Source organism: Dermochelys coriacea, chromosome 23 (genome assembly GCF_009764565.3).
Source record: "Dermochelys coriacea isolate rDerCor1 chromosome 23, rDerCor1.pri.v4, whole genome shotgun sequence".
Classification (NCBI taxonomy): Eukaryota; Metazoa; Chordata; order Testudines; family Dermochelyidae; genus Dermochelys; species Dermochelys coriacea.
Window position 1 is genome coordinate 12,145,314 of NC_050090.1, and position 20,604 is coordinate 12,165,917.

General features: G+C 53.7%; 1 protein-coding gene across 3 annotated transcripts; it reads right to left on the reverse strand.

The window, feature by feature from the left end:
* Positions 1-3,899: 3,899 nt before the first annotated feature.
* On the reverse strand, positions 3,900-17,846 carry LOC119846914 (leukocyte immunoglobulin-like receptor subfamily A member 6). Of its 3 annotated transcripts, XM_038381150.2 has the most exons (11): positions 17,365-17,846; positions 13,727-13,923; positions 13,388-13,423; positions 12,576-12,848; positions 11,706-11,996; positions 9,413-9,478; positions 8,251-8,370; positions 7,668-7,695; positions 7,479-7,504; positions 7,076-7,113; positions 4,450-6,415 (listed from the first exon to the last, which is right to left on the reverse strand). In XM_038381150.2, exons 2-11 carry the CDS (start codon positions 13,755-13,757, stop codon positions 6,239-6,241), a joined length of 1,086 nt encoding a protein of 361 aa, XP_038237078.1. In that variant the 5' UTR covers positions 13,758-13,923; positions 17,365-17,846; the 3' UTR covers positions 4,450-6,238. The 3 variants fall into 3 exon arrangements, with proteins under 3 accessions (XP_038237077.1, XP_038237078.1, XP_043357148.1); XM_038381149.2 differs by lacking the exon at positions 17,365-17,846 and having other exon boundaries at positions 3,900-6,415; positions 13,727-14,254; XM_043501213.1 differs by lacking the exons at positions 12,576-12,848; positions 17,365-17,846 and having other exon boundaries at positions 13,727-14,286.
* Between the last annotated feature and the right edge of the window lie 2,758 nt (positions 17,847-20,604).

The following is a 20,604-nucleotide window of genomic DNA, read 5'->3' on the forward strand; positions in this document are numbered from 1 at the left end:
CTGAGACAGATTATGCAATGAACATTTAATCTTTGTTTGTAATATCTCCCACTATTTAGGGCTGTGAGCAAAAAAAATTGTAGAATTTTTGTATGATCCCAAAAAATGTGATTACACTCATCACAGCACTCCGCTGCATTTGAGCCACACAAATTTAAGCTATGAGCTCCACAATCAGAAAATTTAGTGAGGATTAATTTCAGCAATAACGGCTTGAGCACCATTATATTTGCCAGCCATATTCAAACCTTGTCATACCCCTGACCCCTGCAGTCAAGAAATGGGATATTGTGTTTTTCCAATACAGTTATAATCAGGATAGCAATATTTTGTCCAGTTTTTTTGTTGCAGTCAACAAACTCCAGAAACTCTTTGATAGAAAAACCTGTATTGTTGTATAAAACGTATTTTAGGATGATTGTAATTTGCTCTGTGTGAGAAGAATCAGGGGTAGCATTGACAAGCACAGCAAAATATTTAGATTGTCATCTTTCCGATAATATTACTTGAACTACTTCTGCGCTGCATGCCTGGATAAACTCATTCTGACTGTCTGCAGAAAGATAATGACCTTGAAGTCGTTTTCCATTATCTGGAGATTGCCTCACTTTACTTACAATCCAGTTCTTCAGGATCATGTATTTGGCAAGCAATTCAAAAATTCCAAGAAAATTACCCTGATGGCAGTCTTCAATTGTGTTTGAAGTTCCCCTGAAAGCATGTCCTCTCTGTGACATTCTATATCTTGGGGGAGCATACTGTAACACCCATATTCCTCATTTTCATATAATCATGATCTCACATATAAAGCATGCCTTGTAAGGTATCAAGGGAAAGGTTATGATCTGCTGAAAGTCATTTCTCTCTCCATCTATGTGTATCATTAATGCATATGAAGTTATGAGAATTGTGTTGTATGGTGGTCATTTAAACATGCTGTAAGTTGGGGAATCAACCAGATATTAGCTCCCCAGAGGCAAAAGCAAGGAAAGTAACCAACACGCAGGCAGGGTGTCAAACCACCATCAACAGTCATTGTCCAGCAAGGGAGCTACAATGCAATGACTCAACTGCATGAGGCCACATCAGCAATGCCCTCCAGACATGCCTGGACTTGTGCTACCCTTGCTTATCCTGCGGGCATAACTGGACACTGCAAGATGGAGGTTCCTAGGATCGTGTCTGGGACCAGAGACATTGGCAAGTATCATTCGGTTGCAAGTAGCTAGGAGCACCTAACATGCTAAAGGCTGTGCATGAACAGCCTGGGAGTGGAGGTTCTCACAGCAGAGCAGAGAAAGGCTGGCTTCCAGAGTCAAGGATTGGAGTGACCCAGCAGATCACTGGTCCAAACAACACCAGAGGGAAATATCACACTCACCCAGGAACAAAGTAATTGACAGAATTCGGTTAAGCAAATCCCTCCAATGCTTTGCTTTAGCTTCTATTTCTTTGTCTAGCTGTGAATTTATCAGTTCCTTGGGCAAGTCTTCCCTCTAGATCTTGCCATTTCAGATAACATTGCTTGTGATGATCAGTGACTTCATGAGCAGGCAATTTATCCTACAATTTGCACCATGACTATTCCTCTTCCCAGCTGTTGTCACTTTTCAAAACCGATTTGCAAGAAATGGCATCTGAACTGAATAATCTACAAGGGAAACAAAAGAGTGATTCTACACTTTCACTCCACAGAAGCCAATCCCTGTCAGAAACCTCTCCATTTTTTTGTTTGTTTGATTTTAATGTATAATTAGGAAACTTTCTTTTTCAGTCACCGGGAAATGTTTTTGGATGCCTAGGTGGCCCTTTTCAAACAACAGTTTTGATCAGAGTTGCAGATAGCGCACTGTTTGATAACAGGTTTCAGAGTAGCAGCCGTGTTGGTCTGTATTCGCAAAAAGAAAAGGAGTACTTGTGGCACCTTAGAGACTAACAAATTTATTTGAGCATAAGCTTTCGTGAGCTACAGCTCACTTCATCGGATGCATTTGGTGGAAAATACAGTGGGGAGATTTATATACACACAAAGAGAACATGAAACAATGGGTTTTATCATACACACTGTAAGGAGAGTGATCACTTAAGATGAGCTATTACCAGCAGGAAGGGGGGGGAGGAGGAAAATCTTTTGTGGTGATAATCAAGGTGGGCCATTTCCAGCAGTTAACAAGAACGTCTGAGGAACAGTGGGGAGTGGGGTGGGGGAGAGAAATAACATGGGGAAATAGTTTTACTTTATGTAATGACACATCCACTCCCAGTCTCTATTCAAGCCTAAGTTAATTGTATCCAGTTTGCAAATTAATTTCAATTCAGCAGTCTCTCGTTGGAGTCTGTTTTTGAAGTTTTTTTGTTGAAGGATAGCCACTCTCAGGTCTGTAATCGAGTGACCGGAGAGATTGATGTGTTCTCCGACTGGTTTTTTAATGTTATAATTCTTGACGTCTGATTTGTGTCTGTTTATTCTTTTACGTAGAGACTGTCCAGTTTGACCAATGTACATGGCAGAGGGGCATTGCTGGCACATGATGGCATATATCACATTGGTAGATGCGCAGGTGAACGAGCCTCTGATAGTGTGGCTGATGTGATTAGGCCCTATGATGGTGTCCCCTGAATAGATATGTGGACAGAGTTGGCAACGGGCTTTGTTGCAAGGATAGGTTCCTGGGTTAGTGGTTCTGTTGTGTGGTGTAAGCCAGAAGAGTACCCAGAAGTCACCTACTACAGGACAGGCCCAACAAAGAAAATAACAGAACCCCACTAGCCATCACCTTCAGCCCCCAACTAAAACCTCTCCAAAGCATCATCAAGGATCTACAACCTATCCTGAAGGACCTATCCTGAAGGACCTATCCTGAAGGACATCACTGTCACAGATCTTGGGAGACAGGCCAGTCCTCGCTTACAGACAGCCCCCCAACCTGAAGCAAATACTCACCAGCAACCACACAACAGAACCACTAACCCAGGAACCTATCCTTGCAACAAAGCCCGTTGCCAACTCTGGGGTAGTGGTGGCGGAGCTCTGGCAGGGATTTAAAGGGCCCCGGAGCTCCAGCCCCCACTACCCTCCTGGGGCCCTTTAAATCCCCACCTGAGCCCTGCTGCCCAAGTCCTGGGGTGGGGGGGGCCTCTGGCGGGGATTTAAAGAGCCCCGGAGCTCCAGCCACCGCTACTGCCCCGGCCCTTTAAATCCCCGCCGGAACCCTGCTGCCGAAGTCCTGGGGTAGAGGCGGTGGTTCAAGGGTTTTTTCAAAAGATTAGGCACATTGTATATTTTTACAGTTCTTGGTAATAGCAACACATTAGTTACAAAAATTACCATTAGCAACAACAACAAATTCATTGCAAGTATCCATCTACAATCATGTTTGTCTTGCCACACCTTTGGCTCAATACCGTTAGGGTTTGGGCCTTTTAGGGTTAATGCGTGGCTTTCTTTTGCAAAATTAAGGTCTCTCCTTTCCTCCTTCTCCTGAAGGATCAAACCCTGACTTCTCTTGCTTAAGAGAATTCACTGACTGATTGGGTGTGCTCTCTTTGCTAACATTTATTAGCAAGTATCAAGGTTCCTTCCCCACTCTAGGGTACAGATGTGGGGACCTGCATGAAAACCCCTTAAGCTTATTTTTACCAGCTTAGGTTAAAACTTCCCCAAGGTAAAAACTATTTTCTTTTTTCCCTTGGACTTTATTGCTGCCACCACCAAGCGTCTAACAGATATATAACCAGGAAAGAGCCCGCGTGGAAACGTCTTTCCCCCCAAAATCATCCCCAAACCCTACACCCCCTTTCCTCGGCAAGGCTTGATAAAAATCTTCACTAATTTGCATAGGTGAACACGGAACCAAACCCTGGGATCTTAAGAACAATGAAAAAGCATTCAGTTTCTTAAAAGATTCTTTTACTTTTTTTCTTCAATTAAAATTCTTCACCTCTGTAAAATCAGGATGGTAAATACCTTACAGGGTAATCAGATTCAAAACATAGAGAATCCCTCTAGGCAAAACCTTAAGTTACAAAAAGACACAAAAATAGGAATCTACATTCCATTCAGCACAGCTTATTTTATCAGCCATTTAAACAAACAGAATCTAACGCATCTCTAACTAGATACTTACTAAGTTCTAATGACAGGTTTCAGAGTAGCAGCCGTGTTAGTCTGTATTCGCAAAAAGAAAGGAGTACTTGTGGCACCTTAGAGACTAACAAATGTATTAGAGCATAAGTTTTCGTGAGCTACAGCTCCGATGAAGTGAGCTGTAGCTCACGAAAACTTATGCTCTAATAAATTTGTTAGTCTCTAAGGTGCCACAAGTACTCCTTTTCTTTTTACTAAGTTCTAAGACTCCATTCCTGTTCTGTCCCCAGCAAAAGCATCATACAGGCAGACCCTTTGTTTCTCCCCCCCTCCAGCTTTGAAAGTGTCTTGTCTCATCATTCGCCATTGTGGTCAGATGCCAGCGAGGTTATCCGAGCCTCTTAACCTTTTACAGGTGAAAGGGTTTTGCCTCTGGCCAGGAGGGATTTTAAAGGTGTTTACCCTTCCCTTTATATTTATGACAACATCATATGTTGACGTGGGTACTGGCTGGAGGCCTGAGGCTGGGCACTTTAAGGAAACTGCGTTGTTTGGACTTCTGAGTGATCAGGGAGGTGATACAGAAGCTGTTTTGTGCTGGCTTGGGAAATCTAAATCTTGGAATATCCATCAGCTTGTGGGGTTTGTCCGCCCCGTTCTGTTTGCAGTTCACCCTGACGGAGTGACCTCAGCTGGCTCCCACCGGGACCACCGCTACAGAGGAGAAGGGGTGACTGTGTGGGGAGAACACTGAGGGGACAAAAAAGAAAATGGGGGACCCTGAGGCTGAGGGGGCTGGAATTGGGGGGAGGCTGAGCAGGGGGCAGTGACAGGGGAAACTGCTGGGGGTAGAAATGGCAGCCCAGAGGGCACTCAGGGGATGCTGCCTTCCCCTCCTCCTCAGACCCTCCAACAATCCTGCCCCCCCAGCTCTGACCTTCTGTGGGGGAAGCCTGTCTGCCCTCAAACTCCTGTCCCCCATCCCAGCCCCTCTGCCCTCAACCCCCCTCCCAACACCTTCAACCTACTTCCCTCAAACTCCTGGCTCCCCCGCATCTGGCTCCCCACAAACACCGGCCATGGAGGGGCCCAGAAGAGCCGGAGGCTAAATCACTCTGTGTCCTGTTGTGTTCATGGAGATGCAATAAAGAGCCAAGGTGCAAACATGCCTCAGACCCTGCCCCACACTGAACAGGAATAAACATGGGCTGGGGGCAGGGTCTGTCACAGCCTGCTCAACTCCACGGCAAACCTCCCATTGACCCCTGGGACCGGCTGTGACAGACCCAGTGGAGCAGGAACCAGGGGAGCCGTGGCAGGCACCGTGTGAAACAAGGGGTTTGTTCCAGCCCCGACCCCATTCGCTGGAGTGAGTCTCTAGCTGGAAAATCCCCTGGGTTTGGGCGTCTCCCTGCTGGCCCCAGACACGCTAGTGACTGTCCTGGGGGGGCAGAGGAGCTGGCAGAGCTGGGCTGGAGTCGGCGTAGCCACGGCTGCTGTTAAAGTCTGACCTGGTTTCCTCCCGGGTTGGGGGTTCAGCCGGGGGAGGGGCAATGGCATCGGGGTCCCTCTCTCCAGCCGCTCTGCTCAGGATGTCTCCGCGGGGGGCCCAGGAGACGGGGGGTGGCAGCCAGGAGGATGAAGCGAGTCTCTTTCTTTAAGGCCCCCAAAGGGTGGTGGACGGCACAGCCCATCCCCGCAATATTTTATCCACCAATGAAACCTCGTTTCCGACACCCCAATTTTGGGTCACAGGTTTCTGTTCCCCCACTTCTTCCATGTCCCAGGCAGGCTCCTAACCCAGCCCTCGAGTTATATCCAGCAGCCGGGTAAGGGGAACACCTGGAAAATGGGAGAAGCGATCCCATCTGCCCTAGGTGTGACACAGAGTGCCATCGCGGAGACGGGGGGCTGTGGCGTACCCGGTGGGGGGCAGTTTGTGGTTCTGTGTTTATTACAAATCTGGAGATTAACAGGATGCAAAATAACACAAACAGCCACCTTGCTGCGTCCTGTCCCTCCCCTGGTGCTGAACCCCCATGGCCCCCCACATGTGGGGCTGGGTGGGGCAGCACCAGTTGTCGGAGGGGTTATGGGGGGGTTATACACGTAATCCGTTCTCTGTGTGGGATGACTCCCCCCAGGATCACACTATGGGGGTGGAGGGAGGGTGCCCCCTGCATCCCAGGGGTGCTGCCCGTGGGGGCCCTGGGTCACGTTGATGGCGGCATACAGGACAGGCTCGGGGGGAGGGGCCGGGCCCCCCCGCTTGGCCTGCAGCTTCTGGCGGTCCAGCTCAATGTAGGTGAGTCCCTCAGTGCCAGGCTCCTGAGTCGGGGAGGGGAGAGAGTCACTGTGTGTAGTGTGTGTGTATGTGTGCCAACACCAACGCACACAGAGCCACACTGCACATAGCGATGTGCGCACATACAGAGATTTGCACACACACACACACAGGTGAACTTACACCAACGTAGCACATAGATGTGTGTGCTCCCCCCACCCCCCTGCGGGAGCAGGTGTACACAGCAGCAGAACAGTCCCGACCCCTCCACCAGGGGGCAGCGACGTTCACGCACGCGCACAACTGCTCTGACACGCTCTGTCCTGTCCAGCGGTGGGCTCCTCCTCCTACCCCTCCCCCGGGGAATCCAGAGACACCCCCTCTCCCCGGACACTCCAGCCCACAGAGCTCCATGGCGCAGAGATCAGGGCAATCCTCCCCGGCCCACGCCACACCTGCCCCCCCCCCCGGACCCTCCGCAAATCTCAGACAAATGCAAACATTTGGGGGGAAGGTTTGCTGGGGGGGCGGTGAGTTTGTGGGGTGCAAGGTCAGCCTCTTATTGTCAGTGTTCTGGGTCTCTCCCCTCCCTTCTGCCCCCCGAACCCAGGAGGAGCCCTGTTGCTCATCCCTGTTGCACTTGGGGCCCACAAAGGGCCAGATTGGTGGGGCGGTGGGTGTCTTGGGGAGTGGGGGGCACTTACCAGGACATCCAGCTGCTTCCCTTGGCCCATAAGGTTGTCTGTGGAACAGAGACAGTCCCAATGAGGGGCTGGGTCCAGATCAGGGCCTGGGACCCAGCCACCCATCCCGCATCTCAGCCCTTTGCAGAATGGCCCACCTTCCCTCCAGCACACTGGGCTGGGGCAGGGTCACTAGCTCCATGGTGCCTCAGGGGAAACTGAGGCACAGAGCAGGGTGGGGGAACCCCCCAGGGGACGCAGTGAGACAGGGCAGAGATGCCTCATCCCACAGCGACACACAGGCTGCACCCCACATCAGCGTGTCCTCCCCGGCTCAGGACGCAGCCCCCACCAGGGGACACCCACCTCTCCCCTCTTCTCCCCTTCCCTCCTCCCCATGGCTGCCCCCTCGGGTGTGACTTACCGACTGTGGCTGCAGCCTTGGACTCTCTACAGGGACAAAGAGAGAGAGATCGTAACAAACCCAGGAGTCCTGCCTCCCAGCCCCCTTTCTCCAACCCACTAGACCCCAGTCCCCTCCCCAAGCCGGGGAGAGAACCAGGAGTCCTGTGTCCTGGAACAGGTAGATTGGGGGGAACAGAGAGGGTCTCACCTGCTCTCTCTCGGTGCTGGTCCTTTCCCTGCGGAGACAGGAAGCAGAATCGTCCATAAGTCGACCCGGATCCCCATGTACCAGCCCTGCCCCTCAGCCCCGTAGGGCAGCCAGGACAGGGGGCTCAGGAGGGAGGGATTCTCCCTCATTGCTCTGCCTGGATACCCTAGAGACAGGCTGAGACCCATCCCCTGCAGCACAGAGCCCCCTATAGAGCCCCCTGCTCCGTGCAGCACAGCACCCCTATACAGCCCTTGCCCCCCTGCAGCACAGAGCCCCCTATACAGCCCCTCACCCCCTGCAGCACAGCGCCCCCTATACAGCCCCCCACTCCCTGCAGCACAGCGCCCCCTATGGAGTCCTCCACCCCCTGCAGCACAGCGCCCCCTATGGAGCCCCCCGCTCCCTACAGCACAGCACCCCCTAGGGGGGCCAGCTCTCTCTGCCAGGGGAGAGCGCCCCCTGCTGGGCCCCCTGCTCTGCCCCCTGGGTTTCCTGGCCTGTCTCCCATCCAAGCCCTGACCCCTTCCCAGCCCGGCTTAGCCGCGGGTTTAACCCTTCCCTCGCTGGGCCGTGCACTCACTTCCTCGGGTTCTTCTGTGGCAGAGGATGCCCAGGAGAAGGAGGAGGCTGGCGGCCGCCGCGCTCACCCCGGCGATGACAGGGCTGCTCAGCTCCGGTGCTGCACTTGGTTCCAATCCACCTGGGAAGAAGAGCGGCTGGTTCGTTACCTGCTACCCCAGCCCCTCTCCCTCGAGGCCTCAGGGACCCACAGCAGAACACGCCATGGAGCTGGGAGGGGCAGAAGCAGAGGGGATGCTGGGTAATAGTGGTTGGGGGGGTTCACGGCCAATGGCAAAGGGTTGTCCTACGGAGAGGGCAGAGTGTGTGGCGGGGGATGAACCCCAAGCCCCATGTACCCTGTGAAGCCAGCTGGGCCCGAATCCCACAGCCCGGCCCCCTGGATCCCGCCCCTGTCCCGGGAATTTCCCTGCAGCTTCAGCTCACTTCTGCGTAGCAATCATGTAGGTGGGGCGATGGCAGTGGGTGGAGCTTGTGGCTGGGGAGGGTGCTTTGAGATCACTGGGAGAATTATGCCCCGCTGAAGCGATCAGCAGCAGAAAACATAATGGTGCTGTCATCGCAACAGCCATCAGTAGGTTCCAGAGTCAACAACGTGTCACTCTGAATGGATGGGTTCAAGTGTTAACACCATGTCTATCTGAATTGATGGGTGCCAGGGTTAACCCTCCACTCCACCCCGCTGGGCAGAACCCATGCGAAGGGAGAGCCCTGCTTCTGAGCCATTCCCCTGGGTTCTTTGCAGACACAGGCAGACAGATGGGATACATGGGACTGTTGTCCCCAGCTCTCTGACCCTGGTCCTTTTCTCCCAGGGGGATATGTACCGAGCTGTGCCCCACATGGGTGGCTTTGTGGTGCCGGGGGGCAGCACAGCATCCCGGTCTGTGGGGCCCCTGGGGTGCGGCTGTGCATTGAGGGGAAGCTCTCCTGGGTTCTGCCCCCACCAAGCTAGCATATTAAATAAGTCGATATCTGTCCCGTGATATCCCCCCAGCAATGAAATGAGTCGGGGGGGCTGTCAGCCCAGATGGGGCTTTTGCTGTGGAGATCTTCCCCCATCACACCCAAACAGCCTTTTGTGGCTCCCCCTGGGGGCGGCCGCTAGGACAGCACAAGTCTGTTTCTGGGGGAGTTGATGGCGATTTCCTGCCCCCCAGTACCTGGCCACGCACTGCCTGGCTGGGTCGGAGTCAGCACCGTTCCCAGCTGAGTCGGGTCGGTTCCCCCTGCAGGAGTAGAACCAGCATCTGTCAGGGGCTGGGGCACAGGGGTGAGAAAGCTGGAGCCCTGGTATCTGGGGTTAGTTATACAGGGAAACAGGTGATGGGGGCTTTTCCCTGAGCTGAGGGAGAGGATGGGACCCAGGGATTCAGGCTGACTCAGCGCCCAGGGATCGCAGGAGGGGAAGATTGGCCCAGCGAGACCCTCAGCACAGATACAGCCCCTGCCTGGCTCCACAGAACTGGAACTGCAATCATTAATTACTAGTATTAATTACCAGGAGCCCCTGTCCTGGGCCCCATGTGCTCAGAGCTGTACGGACACCGGACACAGAGACGGTCCCTGCTCCACTCAGGTGCCATTCACACCTGGAGTCACTGCGGAGCAGCTCTGGGTGTGGCTGTTCCTATTTCAGAGGAGGACGCCCCTGTGTCTATAGAGCTAAAGGGGAGCTTGTCTGCCAAATGGGGCTGTATCAAACCAGGGGACGCGAATTCCAACAGCCCAGACTTGCTTTGAGATCACCAGCAGGGATTGGGAGCCACACTGGATTCATCATTTCGGGTCCAGTTTTCATGTAGACAGGGTCTTCATCAGTCTTTCTATCCCTCATCAGACGCGCTCCCATCTGTCCACCACCCTACCTTCCCACAGACCCACATTCCCACAGACCGGTGGCCACAGGTCCCCATGGATCAATCCACCATCCTCTGTGTAGAAGACGTGAACCCATCAGTTCTGTCTTCTAGGACTGTCCCCCTCCAAACGGCCTGAGTGCCCCGTGGGCATCTGATCCTGGAACCCTGTTCCCCGGGGGGTGAATTGTTCCATTTCTCCCATCCACCTTCTCCCTCCAGCTCCGTTGGGGCCGGGTGGGGGAGGGGAGAGGGATCTGGCTGCCAGGGCCCAGCTGGGTCAGTTCCCTCTGTGGGATTAAACCAGCACCCAGGCCTGGGGCGGAAAGGGGCTGAAATGGTGACTCAGTGACTGGGCCACTTGCCCCATCACCCGGCATATGTTATGGTTTCAATTGTCTGGGCAGATGGGGGGGTGAATTCAGTGCTGGGGCCAGTGCTGGCTTTGCAGCCCCTTGGCCCTGACTCCTTTGTGCATCCCCAGAGCAGGGCAGCCGGGGGAGCATCCCCCTGGAAAAGGTCCCTGCTCTGCAGTTCCCCCTGGGGGCAGAGATACTCCTTCTCTTGGCCCCAAACCTCCAGCAGCTGTTGCTCCCCCCTGGCTGGGAACCTCCCAGTGACTCCGTCCCAGCTCCCCCAGCCGGGTGTCCCCTCTGCTGGGCCCAGGGTTCAGGGCAGAGCCGGCTCTGAGCATCCCATTGGGGCAGACACCCCCTGAGGGTCTAGCTGGCTGTGGCGCTGTGATAGGAGAGTGGATTCCCTTCAGTGTGGGTCCCCTAAGGACCATCGCAGAGAAAGCATCTACCCAATGGAGACTGCTCAACCCACCTCTAGCAGAAGATCTTCCCAGTAAGCTGGAAGAAGCTATATAGAGGGGAAGTGACAACATCCCTTGGCCTCACTCCCCACACAACTCAACCCCTGGAAACACATCTGGAAGACAAAGACTTTGAACTGGGGAGGGTGGTCCCGGCCGGAAGGCAGTTCCTGTCTGTGTACTGAAGATCTGTGACCTGTGGGTACCAGCTACCAGGGGGAGATGCTGCTTGACTCAAATCCTGGTTAGAACTCAGACTGCCAGTTTATTTTTGTTTCTTAAGTAACTGACTCTGATCTCTACGCTTGCTAGTTATAATCACTTCAACTCCATCTCTCTGGAGTTAATAAATCTCTTTTCTATTTGATCTCAAACAGTTTGTTTCGGTTGAAGTGCCTGAGAAATCTCAGCTCAGGTTACAAAGGCTGGTGTGTGTCCTCTCACCATCGAGGGAGGGCCGGACTGGGTAATGAACTGACACTGGCCAGGCTTCTGATCAGTGCAGGATGGTACCAGGCTGGGGATCTGGGAGGGACTTGGCTGGCACGACCCTATTAATGGTTTGTGAGAGGCTGGGAGATCATTCATGTAACTCCTATGGGTGTGTCCCTAGCTGTGGATGGCTGGGTAAATGCAGGACCTGCCAGAGGTTTGTAGCTTGACATCAGCATCACAGTTGCGAGGGATACCCCAGGTTGGTGGGACAGAGGGTCCAGCAGTTCCATAGACCCATCCCGGGAACCCTGTTACAGAGCGGAGATACTGAGCCGGGCCCCTCACCTGCTACCATCAGCTCCATGGGGTCGCTTGGATGCGACCAGACAGAGAGGTCCGATTTGGTGCTATATTGGCAGCTGTAGCTCCCTGTATGTCTCTGGCTCACGTTGCGGATGGTAAACTCAGCCACATCCCCTGCAGTCTTTGCCCAGCACCGTACGTCGGGGTTTCCAAGTTTATACATGAGGAACGTCACTTTCTGGCATCGACACTCACACCGGATGGTCACAGTTTGCCCCAGGGCGACTCCCCAGTGGGGGCTCAGGGAGATGGAGGGTTTGGGGTAGCTGAGCTCTGCAGTGAGAAGGAGACAGGCTGTGAGACAGACCCCGGCACAGTCACTGCGCCCCGTCCTCGCCGCACGGTCCCAGACCTGGGGCCCCTGGGAGAAAACCCAGCCAGAGGCACCTCTCCGAGATCCCAGAGATTCCTGGGAGCTATGACCAGCACTGGCTGAGCAGTGGCTAAATCCAGAGCTGAGTGACTGAGCTGGCTAAATCCAGAGCACCCTCTGTACCTGTCTATCCACTTAATGATCCCCACCAGCCTGGGAGCCAGGATGCCTGGGTTCTATCCCTGGCTCTGGGAAGGGAGTGGCATCTAGTGGTTAGAGCTGGGGGGGCCTGGGACTCAGAGGTGCTGGGAGCTGCACAGGCACAATGAGAAAAAGGCCCCACCCTAAAGCCAACCCCAACTCTCTAACCAGACACAAGGTGCAGGGAGGATGATTCATACAAGGGGAAATGGAAGCACGGGGAAGTAAGTGACACCCCCAAGGACCCCTGGGGGCAGGGATCCCCCCCGTGTCAGCCCTGAATCTACAGCAGCTGGGAACCCCCCTGTGACTCTGTCCCCGCTCCCCGGGCCCCTCACCTGCTACAACAATCTGCACGTAATCATGGGGATCCGGCTCCGATCTGGAGTGAGATCTACAGCTGTAGAACCCTGCATCTTCCCGTCTGGCGCTGGGGATGGTGAATTCACCCCCGTCCCCAGCAACGTCCAGCTCCTGGATTTGGATTTCACCTTTATACAGAAATAACCTCCTGGCCTCGCTCCGACACTGACAGCGGATGGTGACGGCTGTCCCTGGGACTATCACCCCGCTGGGGCTGACGGAGATGGAGGGTCTGGGTGCAGGGAGCTCTGCGTTCACACACAAACAGGAGTGAGATGGAGTGACACAAACCCCTCCCCACGTGTCATAATGCCCAGCCCCAGGGATAGTGCCAGGGCTAACAGACACCTGCATCCGATGAAGTGAGCTGTAGCTCATGAAAGTTTATGCTCAAATAAATTTGTTAGACACCTTACTGCATCTACAGGGAACCTGTGGGCTGGATTCTGATCTCAGCGCCCCCAGGATCAATCCGGAGTCACCCCTGACTGAACTGGGGGCAGGGCTGGATTCTGATCTCAGCCCCCAAGGGTCGATCCAGAGTCACTCCTGACTTCACTGAGGGCAGAGCCGGGTTCTGATCTCAGCCCCCCAGGATCAATCTGGAGTCACCCCTGACTGCACAGGGGGCAGGGCTGGGTTCTGATCTCAGTCCCCTGGGATCAATCTGGAGTCAACTCCAACTGAGTTTTAAGGGAAGGTTCAGGTCTCAGCTGCTCTTTTCCCCTCCACATTCCCCCCCACCCCCCATCCTTAACACTTAGCATTGAGCAGCACAGATACTCACCTCTGGACACTTCGCTCTGCCCGGCCAGCCAGCAGCCTGGAGAGGAGACGGCTTGTTAGGGACCAGATCCCAGAGCGCCTGGATCCTACATTCTGAGCTCAGATCCCGCCATGGGCACACGCCCTGATCTCAAATCCCCCCCATAGGCACACGCCCTGGTCTCAGATCCGCCCCCCATTGGCACATGCCCTGGTCTCAGATCCCCCCCATGGGCACACGCCTGATCTCAGATTCCCCCCTGCATAGGCACACACCCTGGTCTCAGATCCCCCAATGGACACATGCCCTGGTCTCAGATCCCCCCCATAAGCACACATCCTGGCTGTCTCCAATACTCACTGAGAAAGAGGATGGTGAGAGCAGATACCATGATGGGGCAGTGAGGGGGCCCCTCAGCGCTGCCACCAAAGCCGCAGTGCCTGGCTCCACTGAGCTCCAAATAAGGAACTCAGCTGGTGGCTGCAGCTAGAGGAAGTTGATGATGTCTCATCTCTTCCTGCATCCATCACATCTTGTCTTTAATCTGCAGGCGAAATCTAACACAGCCAAAGTAAGCAGTGGTCACTGCAAAACTGAGGAAACCCTGAGACCTTCAGCTGGTCAATCATCATGCAGCTCGCAGCTTGTTCGTGTCTGTGGGGAGCGGGCACAGGTCACCCTCAATTTATCCTGCAGCCTTGGGGAAAGTGCAACAGGCTGGGAGCCAGGAGACCAAAGGGTCTAGTCTTTAATCTTTGCCTGACCACGATTTCCATGCAGATTCCCCTCTCCCATCCTGTCCTTTCTTACATTCTGGAATCAAACCTCACCGGTGACACATGTAGGTAAAATTAATACGTGATCATGCAATTAAAGGCTGGCGTCATAATGCTTGTGCATGAGGGTGCAGAGTTTAGGTTGCTCAGAAAACTGTAACTGTGGCATTTCCCGGTGCTGGAGGGTTTGACTCTGCAGCCTTCCCACTCAGCCTGCAAACCTGCCCACGTGCACAACACCTGCCCTGGCACCGTGTGAGGAGCGGGCGCGATGGGGAACACCTGGGTTTGCTGCCTCTTGCACCATAGCTGAGCAGGGAGGATGGCTTTACACTGTAACGCCTGGTTCAAAGGGACTTTTCTCAGCGTGGTGAATTAAATAAACCGGGTTCAAAGGAAAACTGGAGGAAGAGAAATTCCATCCCGTGCCCCCAGCTGGGAGCGATCCAGGGACCTTCTAATGCCCCTGCAGAGACCCTGCCCCCGAGCTGGAGGAGACACTGTCAGTGGTTATGGGCCCAGGCCCCTAGAGAGGGATGTGACGCAGGCTTTGTTTATACTCCATTGGCTAGAGGGCAGGAGGAAGCTGGGGGTCAGGAAGGTTTGACTCAGTTCTGGGCTCTGGCAGGGGAGTGAGGACTAGTGGTTAGAGCTGGGGTGGAGATGGGGCCAGAGATCCTGGTGTAACCATCGCGGTGTCGCCCCTCCAGGGCTCGCACACAGCACTGGGCCAGGCCAGGGCTGCATTAAAAGTGCTTCAGCTTTCCAGCCAATGGGTCCCCATGAGCCTCCTTCAATCAGCCCCCTCGACCCAGGACCCCAACCCCCCTGCTCACCAGAACCCCGGGAGCCTTCACCCCCGGTCCCGGAGAAGGAGGGAGATGGGCAGCAGATACTTTGCAAAGCAGGGTCATTCCCCCCAACACACGGCCTGACCCCCCACTTCAGAATGACCCCCCCAGGCCTGACCCCCCGAGTCTCCCAGCTTAGCTTGTGTCACGCCACACCCCTCCTCCTCACATTGTGCCCCCTGGCCCATGTCCCCTCACAGACCACTAGCCCCTTCCCCCCACGCCCCCCAGCATCTCTGTCCTGTCCCCTCTCACTGCCCCCCACTGGCCATGGCCACCATCTCCCATTGCTCCCCAAAGGAAGGGACCCCAGCTGCCCTCAGTTAACATGGCCGCCCCGTCACCCCCTGCAGCCAATGCCTCAGCCTGGACGTGGGGAACAATCCTGCCCCCCTGGACTGTCTATAAGGGCAAGGAGGGATGACTGTGGGGTTGGGGGCATTACGGGGCATAGAATGTGGGGCGGGGGATGTGGGGGGGGTGGAGACTGAGGGGACAGAAAAAATGGGGAACCCTGAAGCTGAGGAGGCTGGAACTGGGTTGGGGCTGAGCAGGGGGCAGTGAAGGGGAGGCTGCTGGGGGTAGAAATGGGAGCCTGGGGGAACTTGGGGGCACCTTCTCCTTCCTCACTCCTCAACCCCCCCTCAAATCCTGCCCCCCCCAGCTCTGACCTTCTGAGGAGGGGAGCCTGGCTGCTCTCAAACTCCATCCTGGCCCTTCTCCCCTCAGCCCTCTTCCTGACCAACTTCCCTCAAACTCCAGGCTCCCCGCATCCAGTTCCCCCAAAACATCCGCTATACGGGGCCCAGAAGCACAAGGGGCTAAATCCCTCTGTGCCCTGTTGTGTTCATGGAGACGAAATAAAGGGCCCAAGGTGCGAACACGCCCCAGCCCCTGCCCCACACTGAACAAGGTTAAACACCAGCTGGGGGCAGGGTCCAGAGTCCGCAGTTTGCTCAGCCCCATGGCAACCCCCCCCATTGACCCCTGAGACCGGCTGTGACAGACCCAGCAAAGCAGGAACCAGGGGAGCCGTGGCAGGCACCGTGTGAAACAAAGGGTTTGTTCCAGCCCCGGCTCCGTTTCCTGGAGTGAGTCTCTAGGTGGAAAATCCCCCGGGTTTGGGCGTCTCCCCACTGGCCCCGGAGACGCTAGTGACTGTCCTGGGGGGGCAGAGGAGCCAGCGGAGCTGGGCTGGAGCCGGCGTCACCACAGCTTCTGTTAAAGCCCGACCCTGTTTCCTCCCAGGTTGGGGGTACAGCTGGGGGAGGGACGATGGTGTCGGGGTCCCACTCGCTGGCCGCTCTGCTCAGGATGCCTCCGTGGAGGAGGGTCTGGATGTCCTGGGGGGCCCAGGGTACAGGGGGTGGCAGCCACAACGGTGAAGCCAATTTCTCTCCCCCCGTCTCTTTAAGGACCCAAGTCCAGAGAAAGGGCCCATGAACCTCGTGGCAGGCGGCACCTGGGGGGGGGGAGTTGGGGCTGATCAGATCTGAATTGATGGTGATGCCGGGCTGGGCATGGGGCAGGCTGAGCTGCCTGAAAAGCAGGAGCTAGGCAGGAGTTGGTGGGTGAAGGTCTCCCAGTCTAGAGAGGGGAGGGGGGAAATCGAGGAGAACAGATGCCCTGGATGCCGGCCCTGAAGGAAGAGGCCCCGGAGGAGGGCGGAGAAGGACCCTGATGGAGAGGAAGCAGCCCAGGTTTGGGATGGGACAAAGGTTGGCTGCTGGTTGTAGGTCTCTGGGCTGGACCCTGGAGTGGCAGGCGGGCCGGGGCTCCCCTACCAGCCACGGGGGCAGTGGCACAGAGCGGGCAGAGGAGCAGGAGCCTGCCTGGACCAGTCACCCAGCGGGAGTTTGATACCCCAGATGGGGAGGACCAGAGCAACCAGCCAGAGGCCAAGCCCCAGAGAAGGGGCACCCAGAGTGATGCAAAGGGAGCAGCTGGGCTCTAAGCAGTGAGTGTGAGACCCCAGGGTGAGAGACCAAAGGAGGGGGCATTGGACAGGATATGAGCTAATCCCCAGATGTGGCTGCAAGGAGGCACCCCAGTGGTGAGCATAACACATCTAAGCCCCTTCATTTTCAATTTAAACTGATTTTTATGGAAAAAATCCCAGGTTTTATAAAAATTCAGTTTATTACAATTTTCACCCTTCATTTGTATCATTCAAATATATAAAAAATAACTTGTTTTATTAGAAAAATACAATTCACATTGCCCGAGAGATCTGTATTATGCTAAAATGTTAGTCTGTGTGGATATGCAGAGCTGCCTATTGAAGGAAAGCTATGGATTAGCCTGGAAGGTACACCCAATAACCAAAGAGGTGCGCACGCAAACTCTGACACGCATGCGCATCTGAACTTACCAATGAATCTCACACGCCCACCACGTACACATTTCAAGCTGCCAGCAGATGACGGGTTAAAGATCTGACACACTAAAATAGGAAGAAAACGACAATCTGTCTCAGAACACGGTTCAGGACACAAGGCATCAAAGTTATAGGCTAATAGTTCTAACTCTACAACAGGAAACTGTTTATTCAAATGAAAAGTTTTATCAGGGGCACATGTCCTGGTTTCAGATTTCCCCCCTCCCATGGACACACGCCCTGGCTGTCTCCGATACTCCCCGAGGAAGAGAATGAGAGCAGATGCCCCTCACCCAGCTACACCAAGCCCCAAATAAGGAACTCAGCTGGTGGCTCCAGCTACAGGAAGCTGATGGTGGCTCATCTCTTCCTTAGAGACTAACAAATTTATTAGAGCATAAGCTTTTGTGAGCTACAGCTCACTACATTGGATGCATACAGTGGAAAATATAGTGGGGAGATTTTAGATACACAGAGAACATGAAACAATGGGTGTTACCATACAGACTGTAACAAGAGTGACCAGGAAAGGTGACAGGTTTCAGAGCAGCAGCCGTGTTAGTCTGTATTCACAAAAAGAAAAGGAGTACTTGTGGCACCTTAGAGACTAACAATTTATTTGAGCATAAGCTTTTGTGAGCTACAGCTCACTTCAGAAAGCTTATGCTCAAATAAATTTGTTAGTCTCTAAGGTGCCACAAGTACTCCTTTTCTTTTTTCAGGAAAGGTGAGCTATTACCAGCAGGAGAGCGGGGGCGGGGCGGGAAACTTTTTGTAGTGAAGACCTAAAAGTGGCAATTTTTCAACAAAAAAACTTCAAAAACAGACTCCAACAAGAGACTGCTGAATTGGAATTAATTTGCAAACTGGATACAATTAATTTAGGCTTGAATAAAGACTTGGAGTGGATGTGTCATTGCACAAAGTAAAACTATTTCCCCTTGTTTATTTCCCCTCCCACTGTTCTTGTAAAGTGCTGGAAGTGGCCCACCTTGATTATCACTACAAAAGGTTCCATACCGCCCCCCCCCCCCCGCTCTCCTGCTGGTAATAGCTGACCTTTCTTGGTCACTCTTGTTACAGTCTGTATGGTAACACCCATTGTTTCATGTTCTCTGTGTATCTAAAATCTCCCCACTATATTTTCCACTGTATGCATCCGATGAAGTGAGCTGTAGCTCATGAAAGCTTATGCGCTAATAAATTTGTTAGTCTCTAAGGTGTCACAAGTCCTCCTTTTCTTTTTACGGATACAGACTAACACGGCTGCTATTCTGAAACCTGTCATCTCTTCCTGTGGCAAGATTGGATTGGCAAGATTGGCAAGATTGGAAGATTGGGCCAAAAGAAATCTAATGAGGTTCAATAAGGATAAGTGCAGGGTCCTGCACTTAGGATGGAAGAATCCAATGCACCGCTACAGACTAGGGACCGAATGGCTCGGCAGCAGTTCTGCGGAAAAGGACCTAGGGGTGACAGTGGACGAGAAGCTGGATATGAGTCAGCAGTGTGCCCTTGTTGCCAAGAAGGCCAATGGCATTTTGGGATGTATAAGTAGGGGCATAGCGAGCAGATCGAGGGACGTGATCGTTCCCCTCTATTCGACACTGGTGAGGCCTCATCTGGAGTACTGTGTCCAGTTTTGGGCCCCACACTACAAGAAGGATGTGGATAAATTGGAAAGAGTACAGCGAAGGGCAACAAAAATGATTAGGGGTCTAGAGCACATGACTTATGAGGAGAGGCTGAGGGAGCTGGGATTGTTTAGTCTGCAGAAGAGAAGAATGAGGGGGGATTTGATAGCTGCTTTCAACTACCTGAAAGGGGGTTTCAAAGAGGATGGCTCTAGACTGTTCTCAATGGTAGCAGATGACAGAACGAGGAGTAATGGTCTCAAGTTGCAGTGGGGGAGGTTTAGATTGGATATTAGGAAAAACTTTTTCACTAAGAGGGTGGTGAAACACTGGAATGCGTTACCTAGGGAGGTGGTAGAATCTCCTTCCTTAGAGGTTTTTAAGGTCAGGCTTGACAAAGCCCTAGCTGGGATGATTTAACTGTGACTTGGTCCTGCTTTGAGCAGGGGGTTGGACTAGATGACCTTCTGGGGTCCCTTCCAACCCTGATATTCTATGATTCTATGATTCTATGATTCTATGAAAATATAATGGGGAGATTTTATCCACTGTATGCATCCAATGAAGTGAGCTGTAGCTCACGAAAGCTTATGCTCTAATAAACTTGTTAGTCTGTAAGGTGCCACAAGTCCTCCTTTTCTTTTTACAGATACAGACTAACATGGCTGCTACTCTGAAACATCTCTTCCTGTGTCTATCACACCTTGTCTCTAATCTGCAGGTGAAATCTAGTGCAGTCAAAGTAAGCAGAGGTCTTTGCAACCCTCAGGAAACCTTGGGACCGTCAGCCTTGCCAATCATCATACAGCTTGCAGCTTGTCCATGTCTCTGTGGAGAGGAGGGACAGGCCACCCTCAATGTACCCTGCAGACTTGGGGAAGGTGCACTGGGATGGGAGCCAGGAGACCAAAGGGTCTGGTCTTCAATCTTCGACTAACCACGATTTCCATGAAAATTCCACCCTCTTTTCAATCTGGGTTCAAGTGGCTGGTGATCCATGTAGGTAAAATTAATACACGATCATGCAATTAAAGGATGGCATCGTAATGGATGTGCACAAGGGGGCAGAGATAATGTTGTTCAGGAAACCATAACTGTCACATTTCCTGGCACTGGAGGGTTTGATTCTGCAGCCTTTTCTCTCAGCCTGGGAGGGAGGGCCCTGGGCTGGGGAAGAGGGTTGGGTGCAGGAAGGGGTGCAGGCTCTGGGAGGGAGTTTGGGTGCAGGAGGGAGCTCCAGGCTGGAGCAGAGGGTTTGGGTGCGAGAGGGGGTGAGGGATGTGGGCTCCGGCTCAGCAGCACTTACTTCGAGTGGCTCCTGATTGGCAGCACAGCAGGGCAAAGGAAGGCTCAGTGCCTGCTCTGGTCCCTGTGGCTCCTGAGGGGTGAGCAGGGGTCTCCGCACACTGCCCCTGCCCTGAGCGCCAGCTCCGCAGCTCCCATTGGCCACAGTTCCTGGCCACCACATTTCGTCCCCAGCATGGAGCATCAGCGATGGGGCAGAGACAGGGTCAGGGTCTCCCTGGGATCCAGGGGACCAAGGTATCAACCGAGATCTTCCACCTCCGTACTCCCACATCTAGGGGGCTGAGATCTCCCC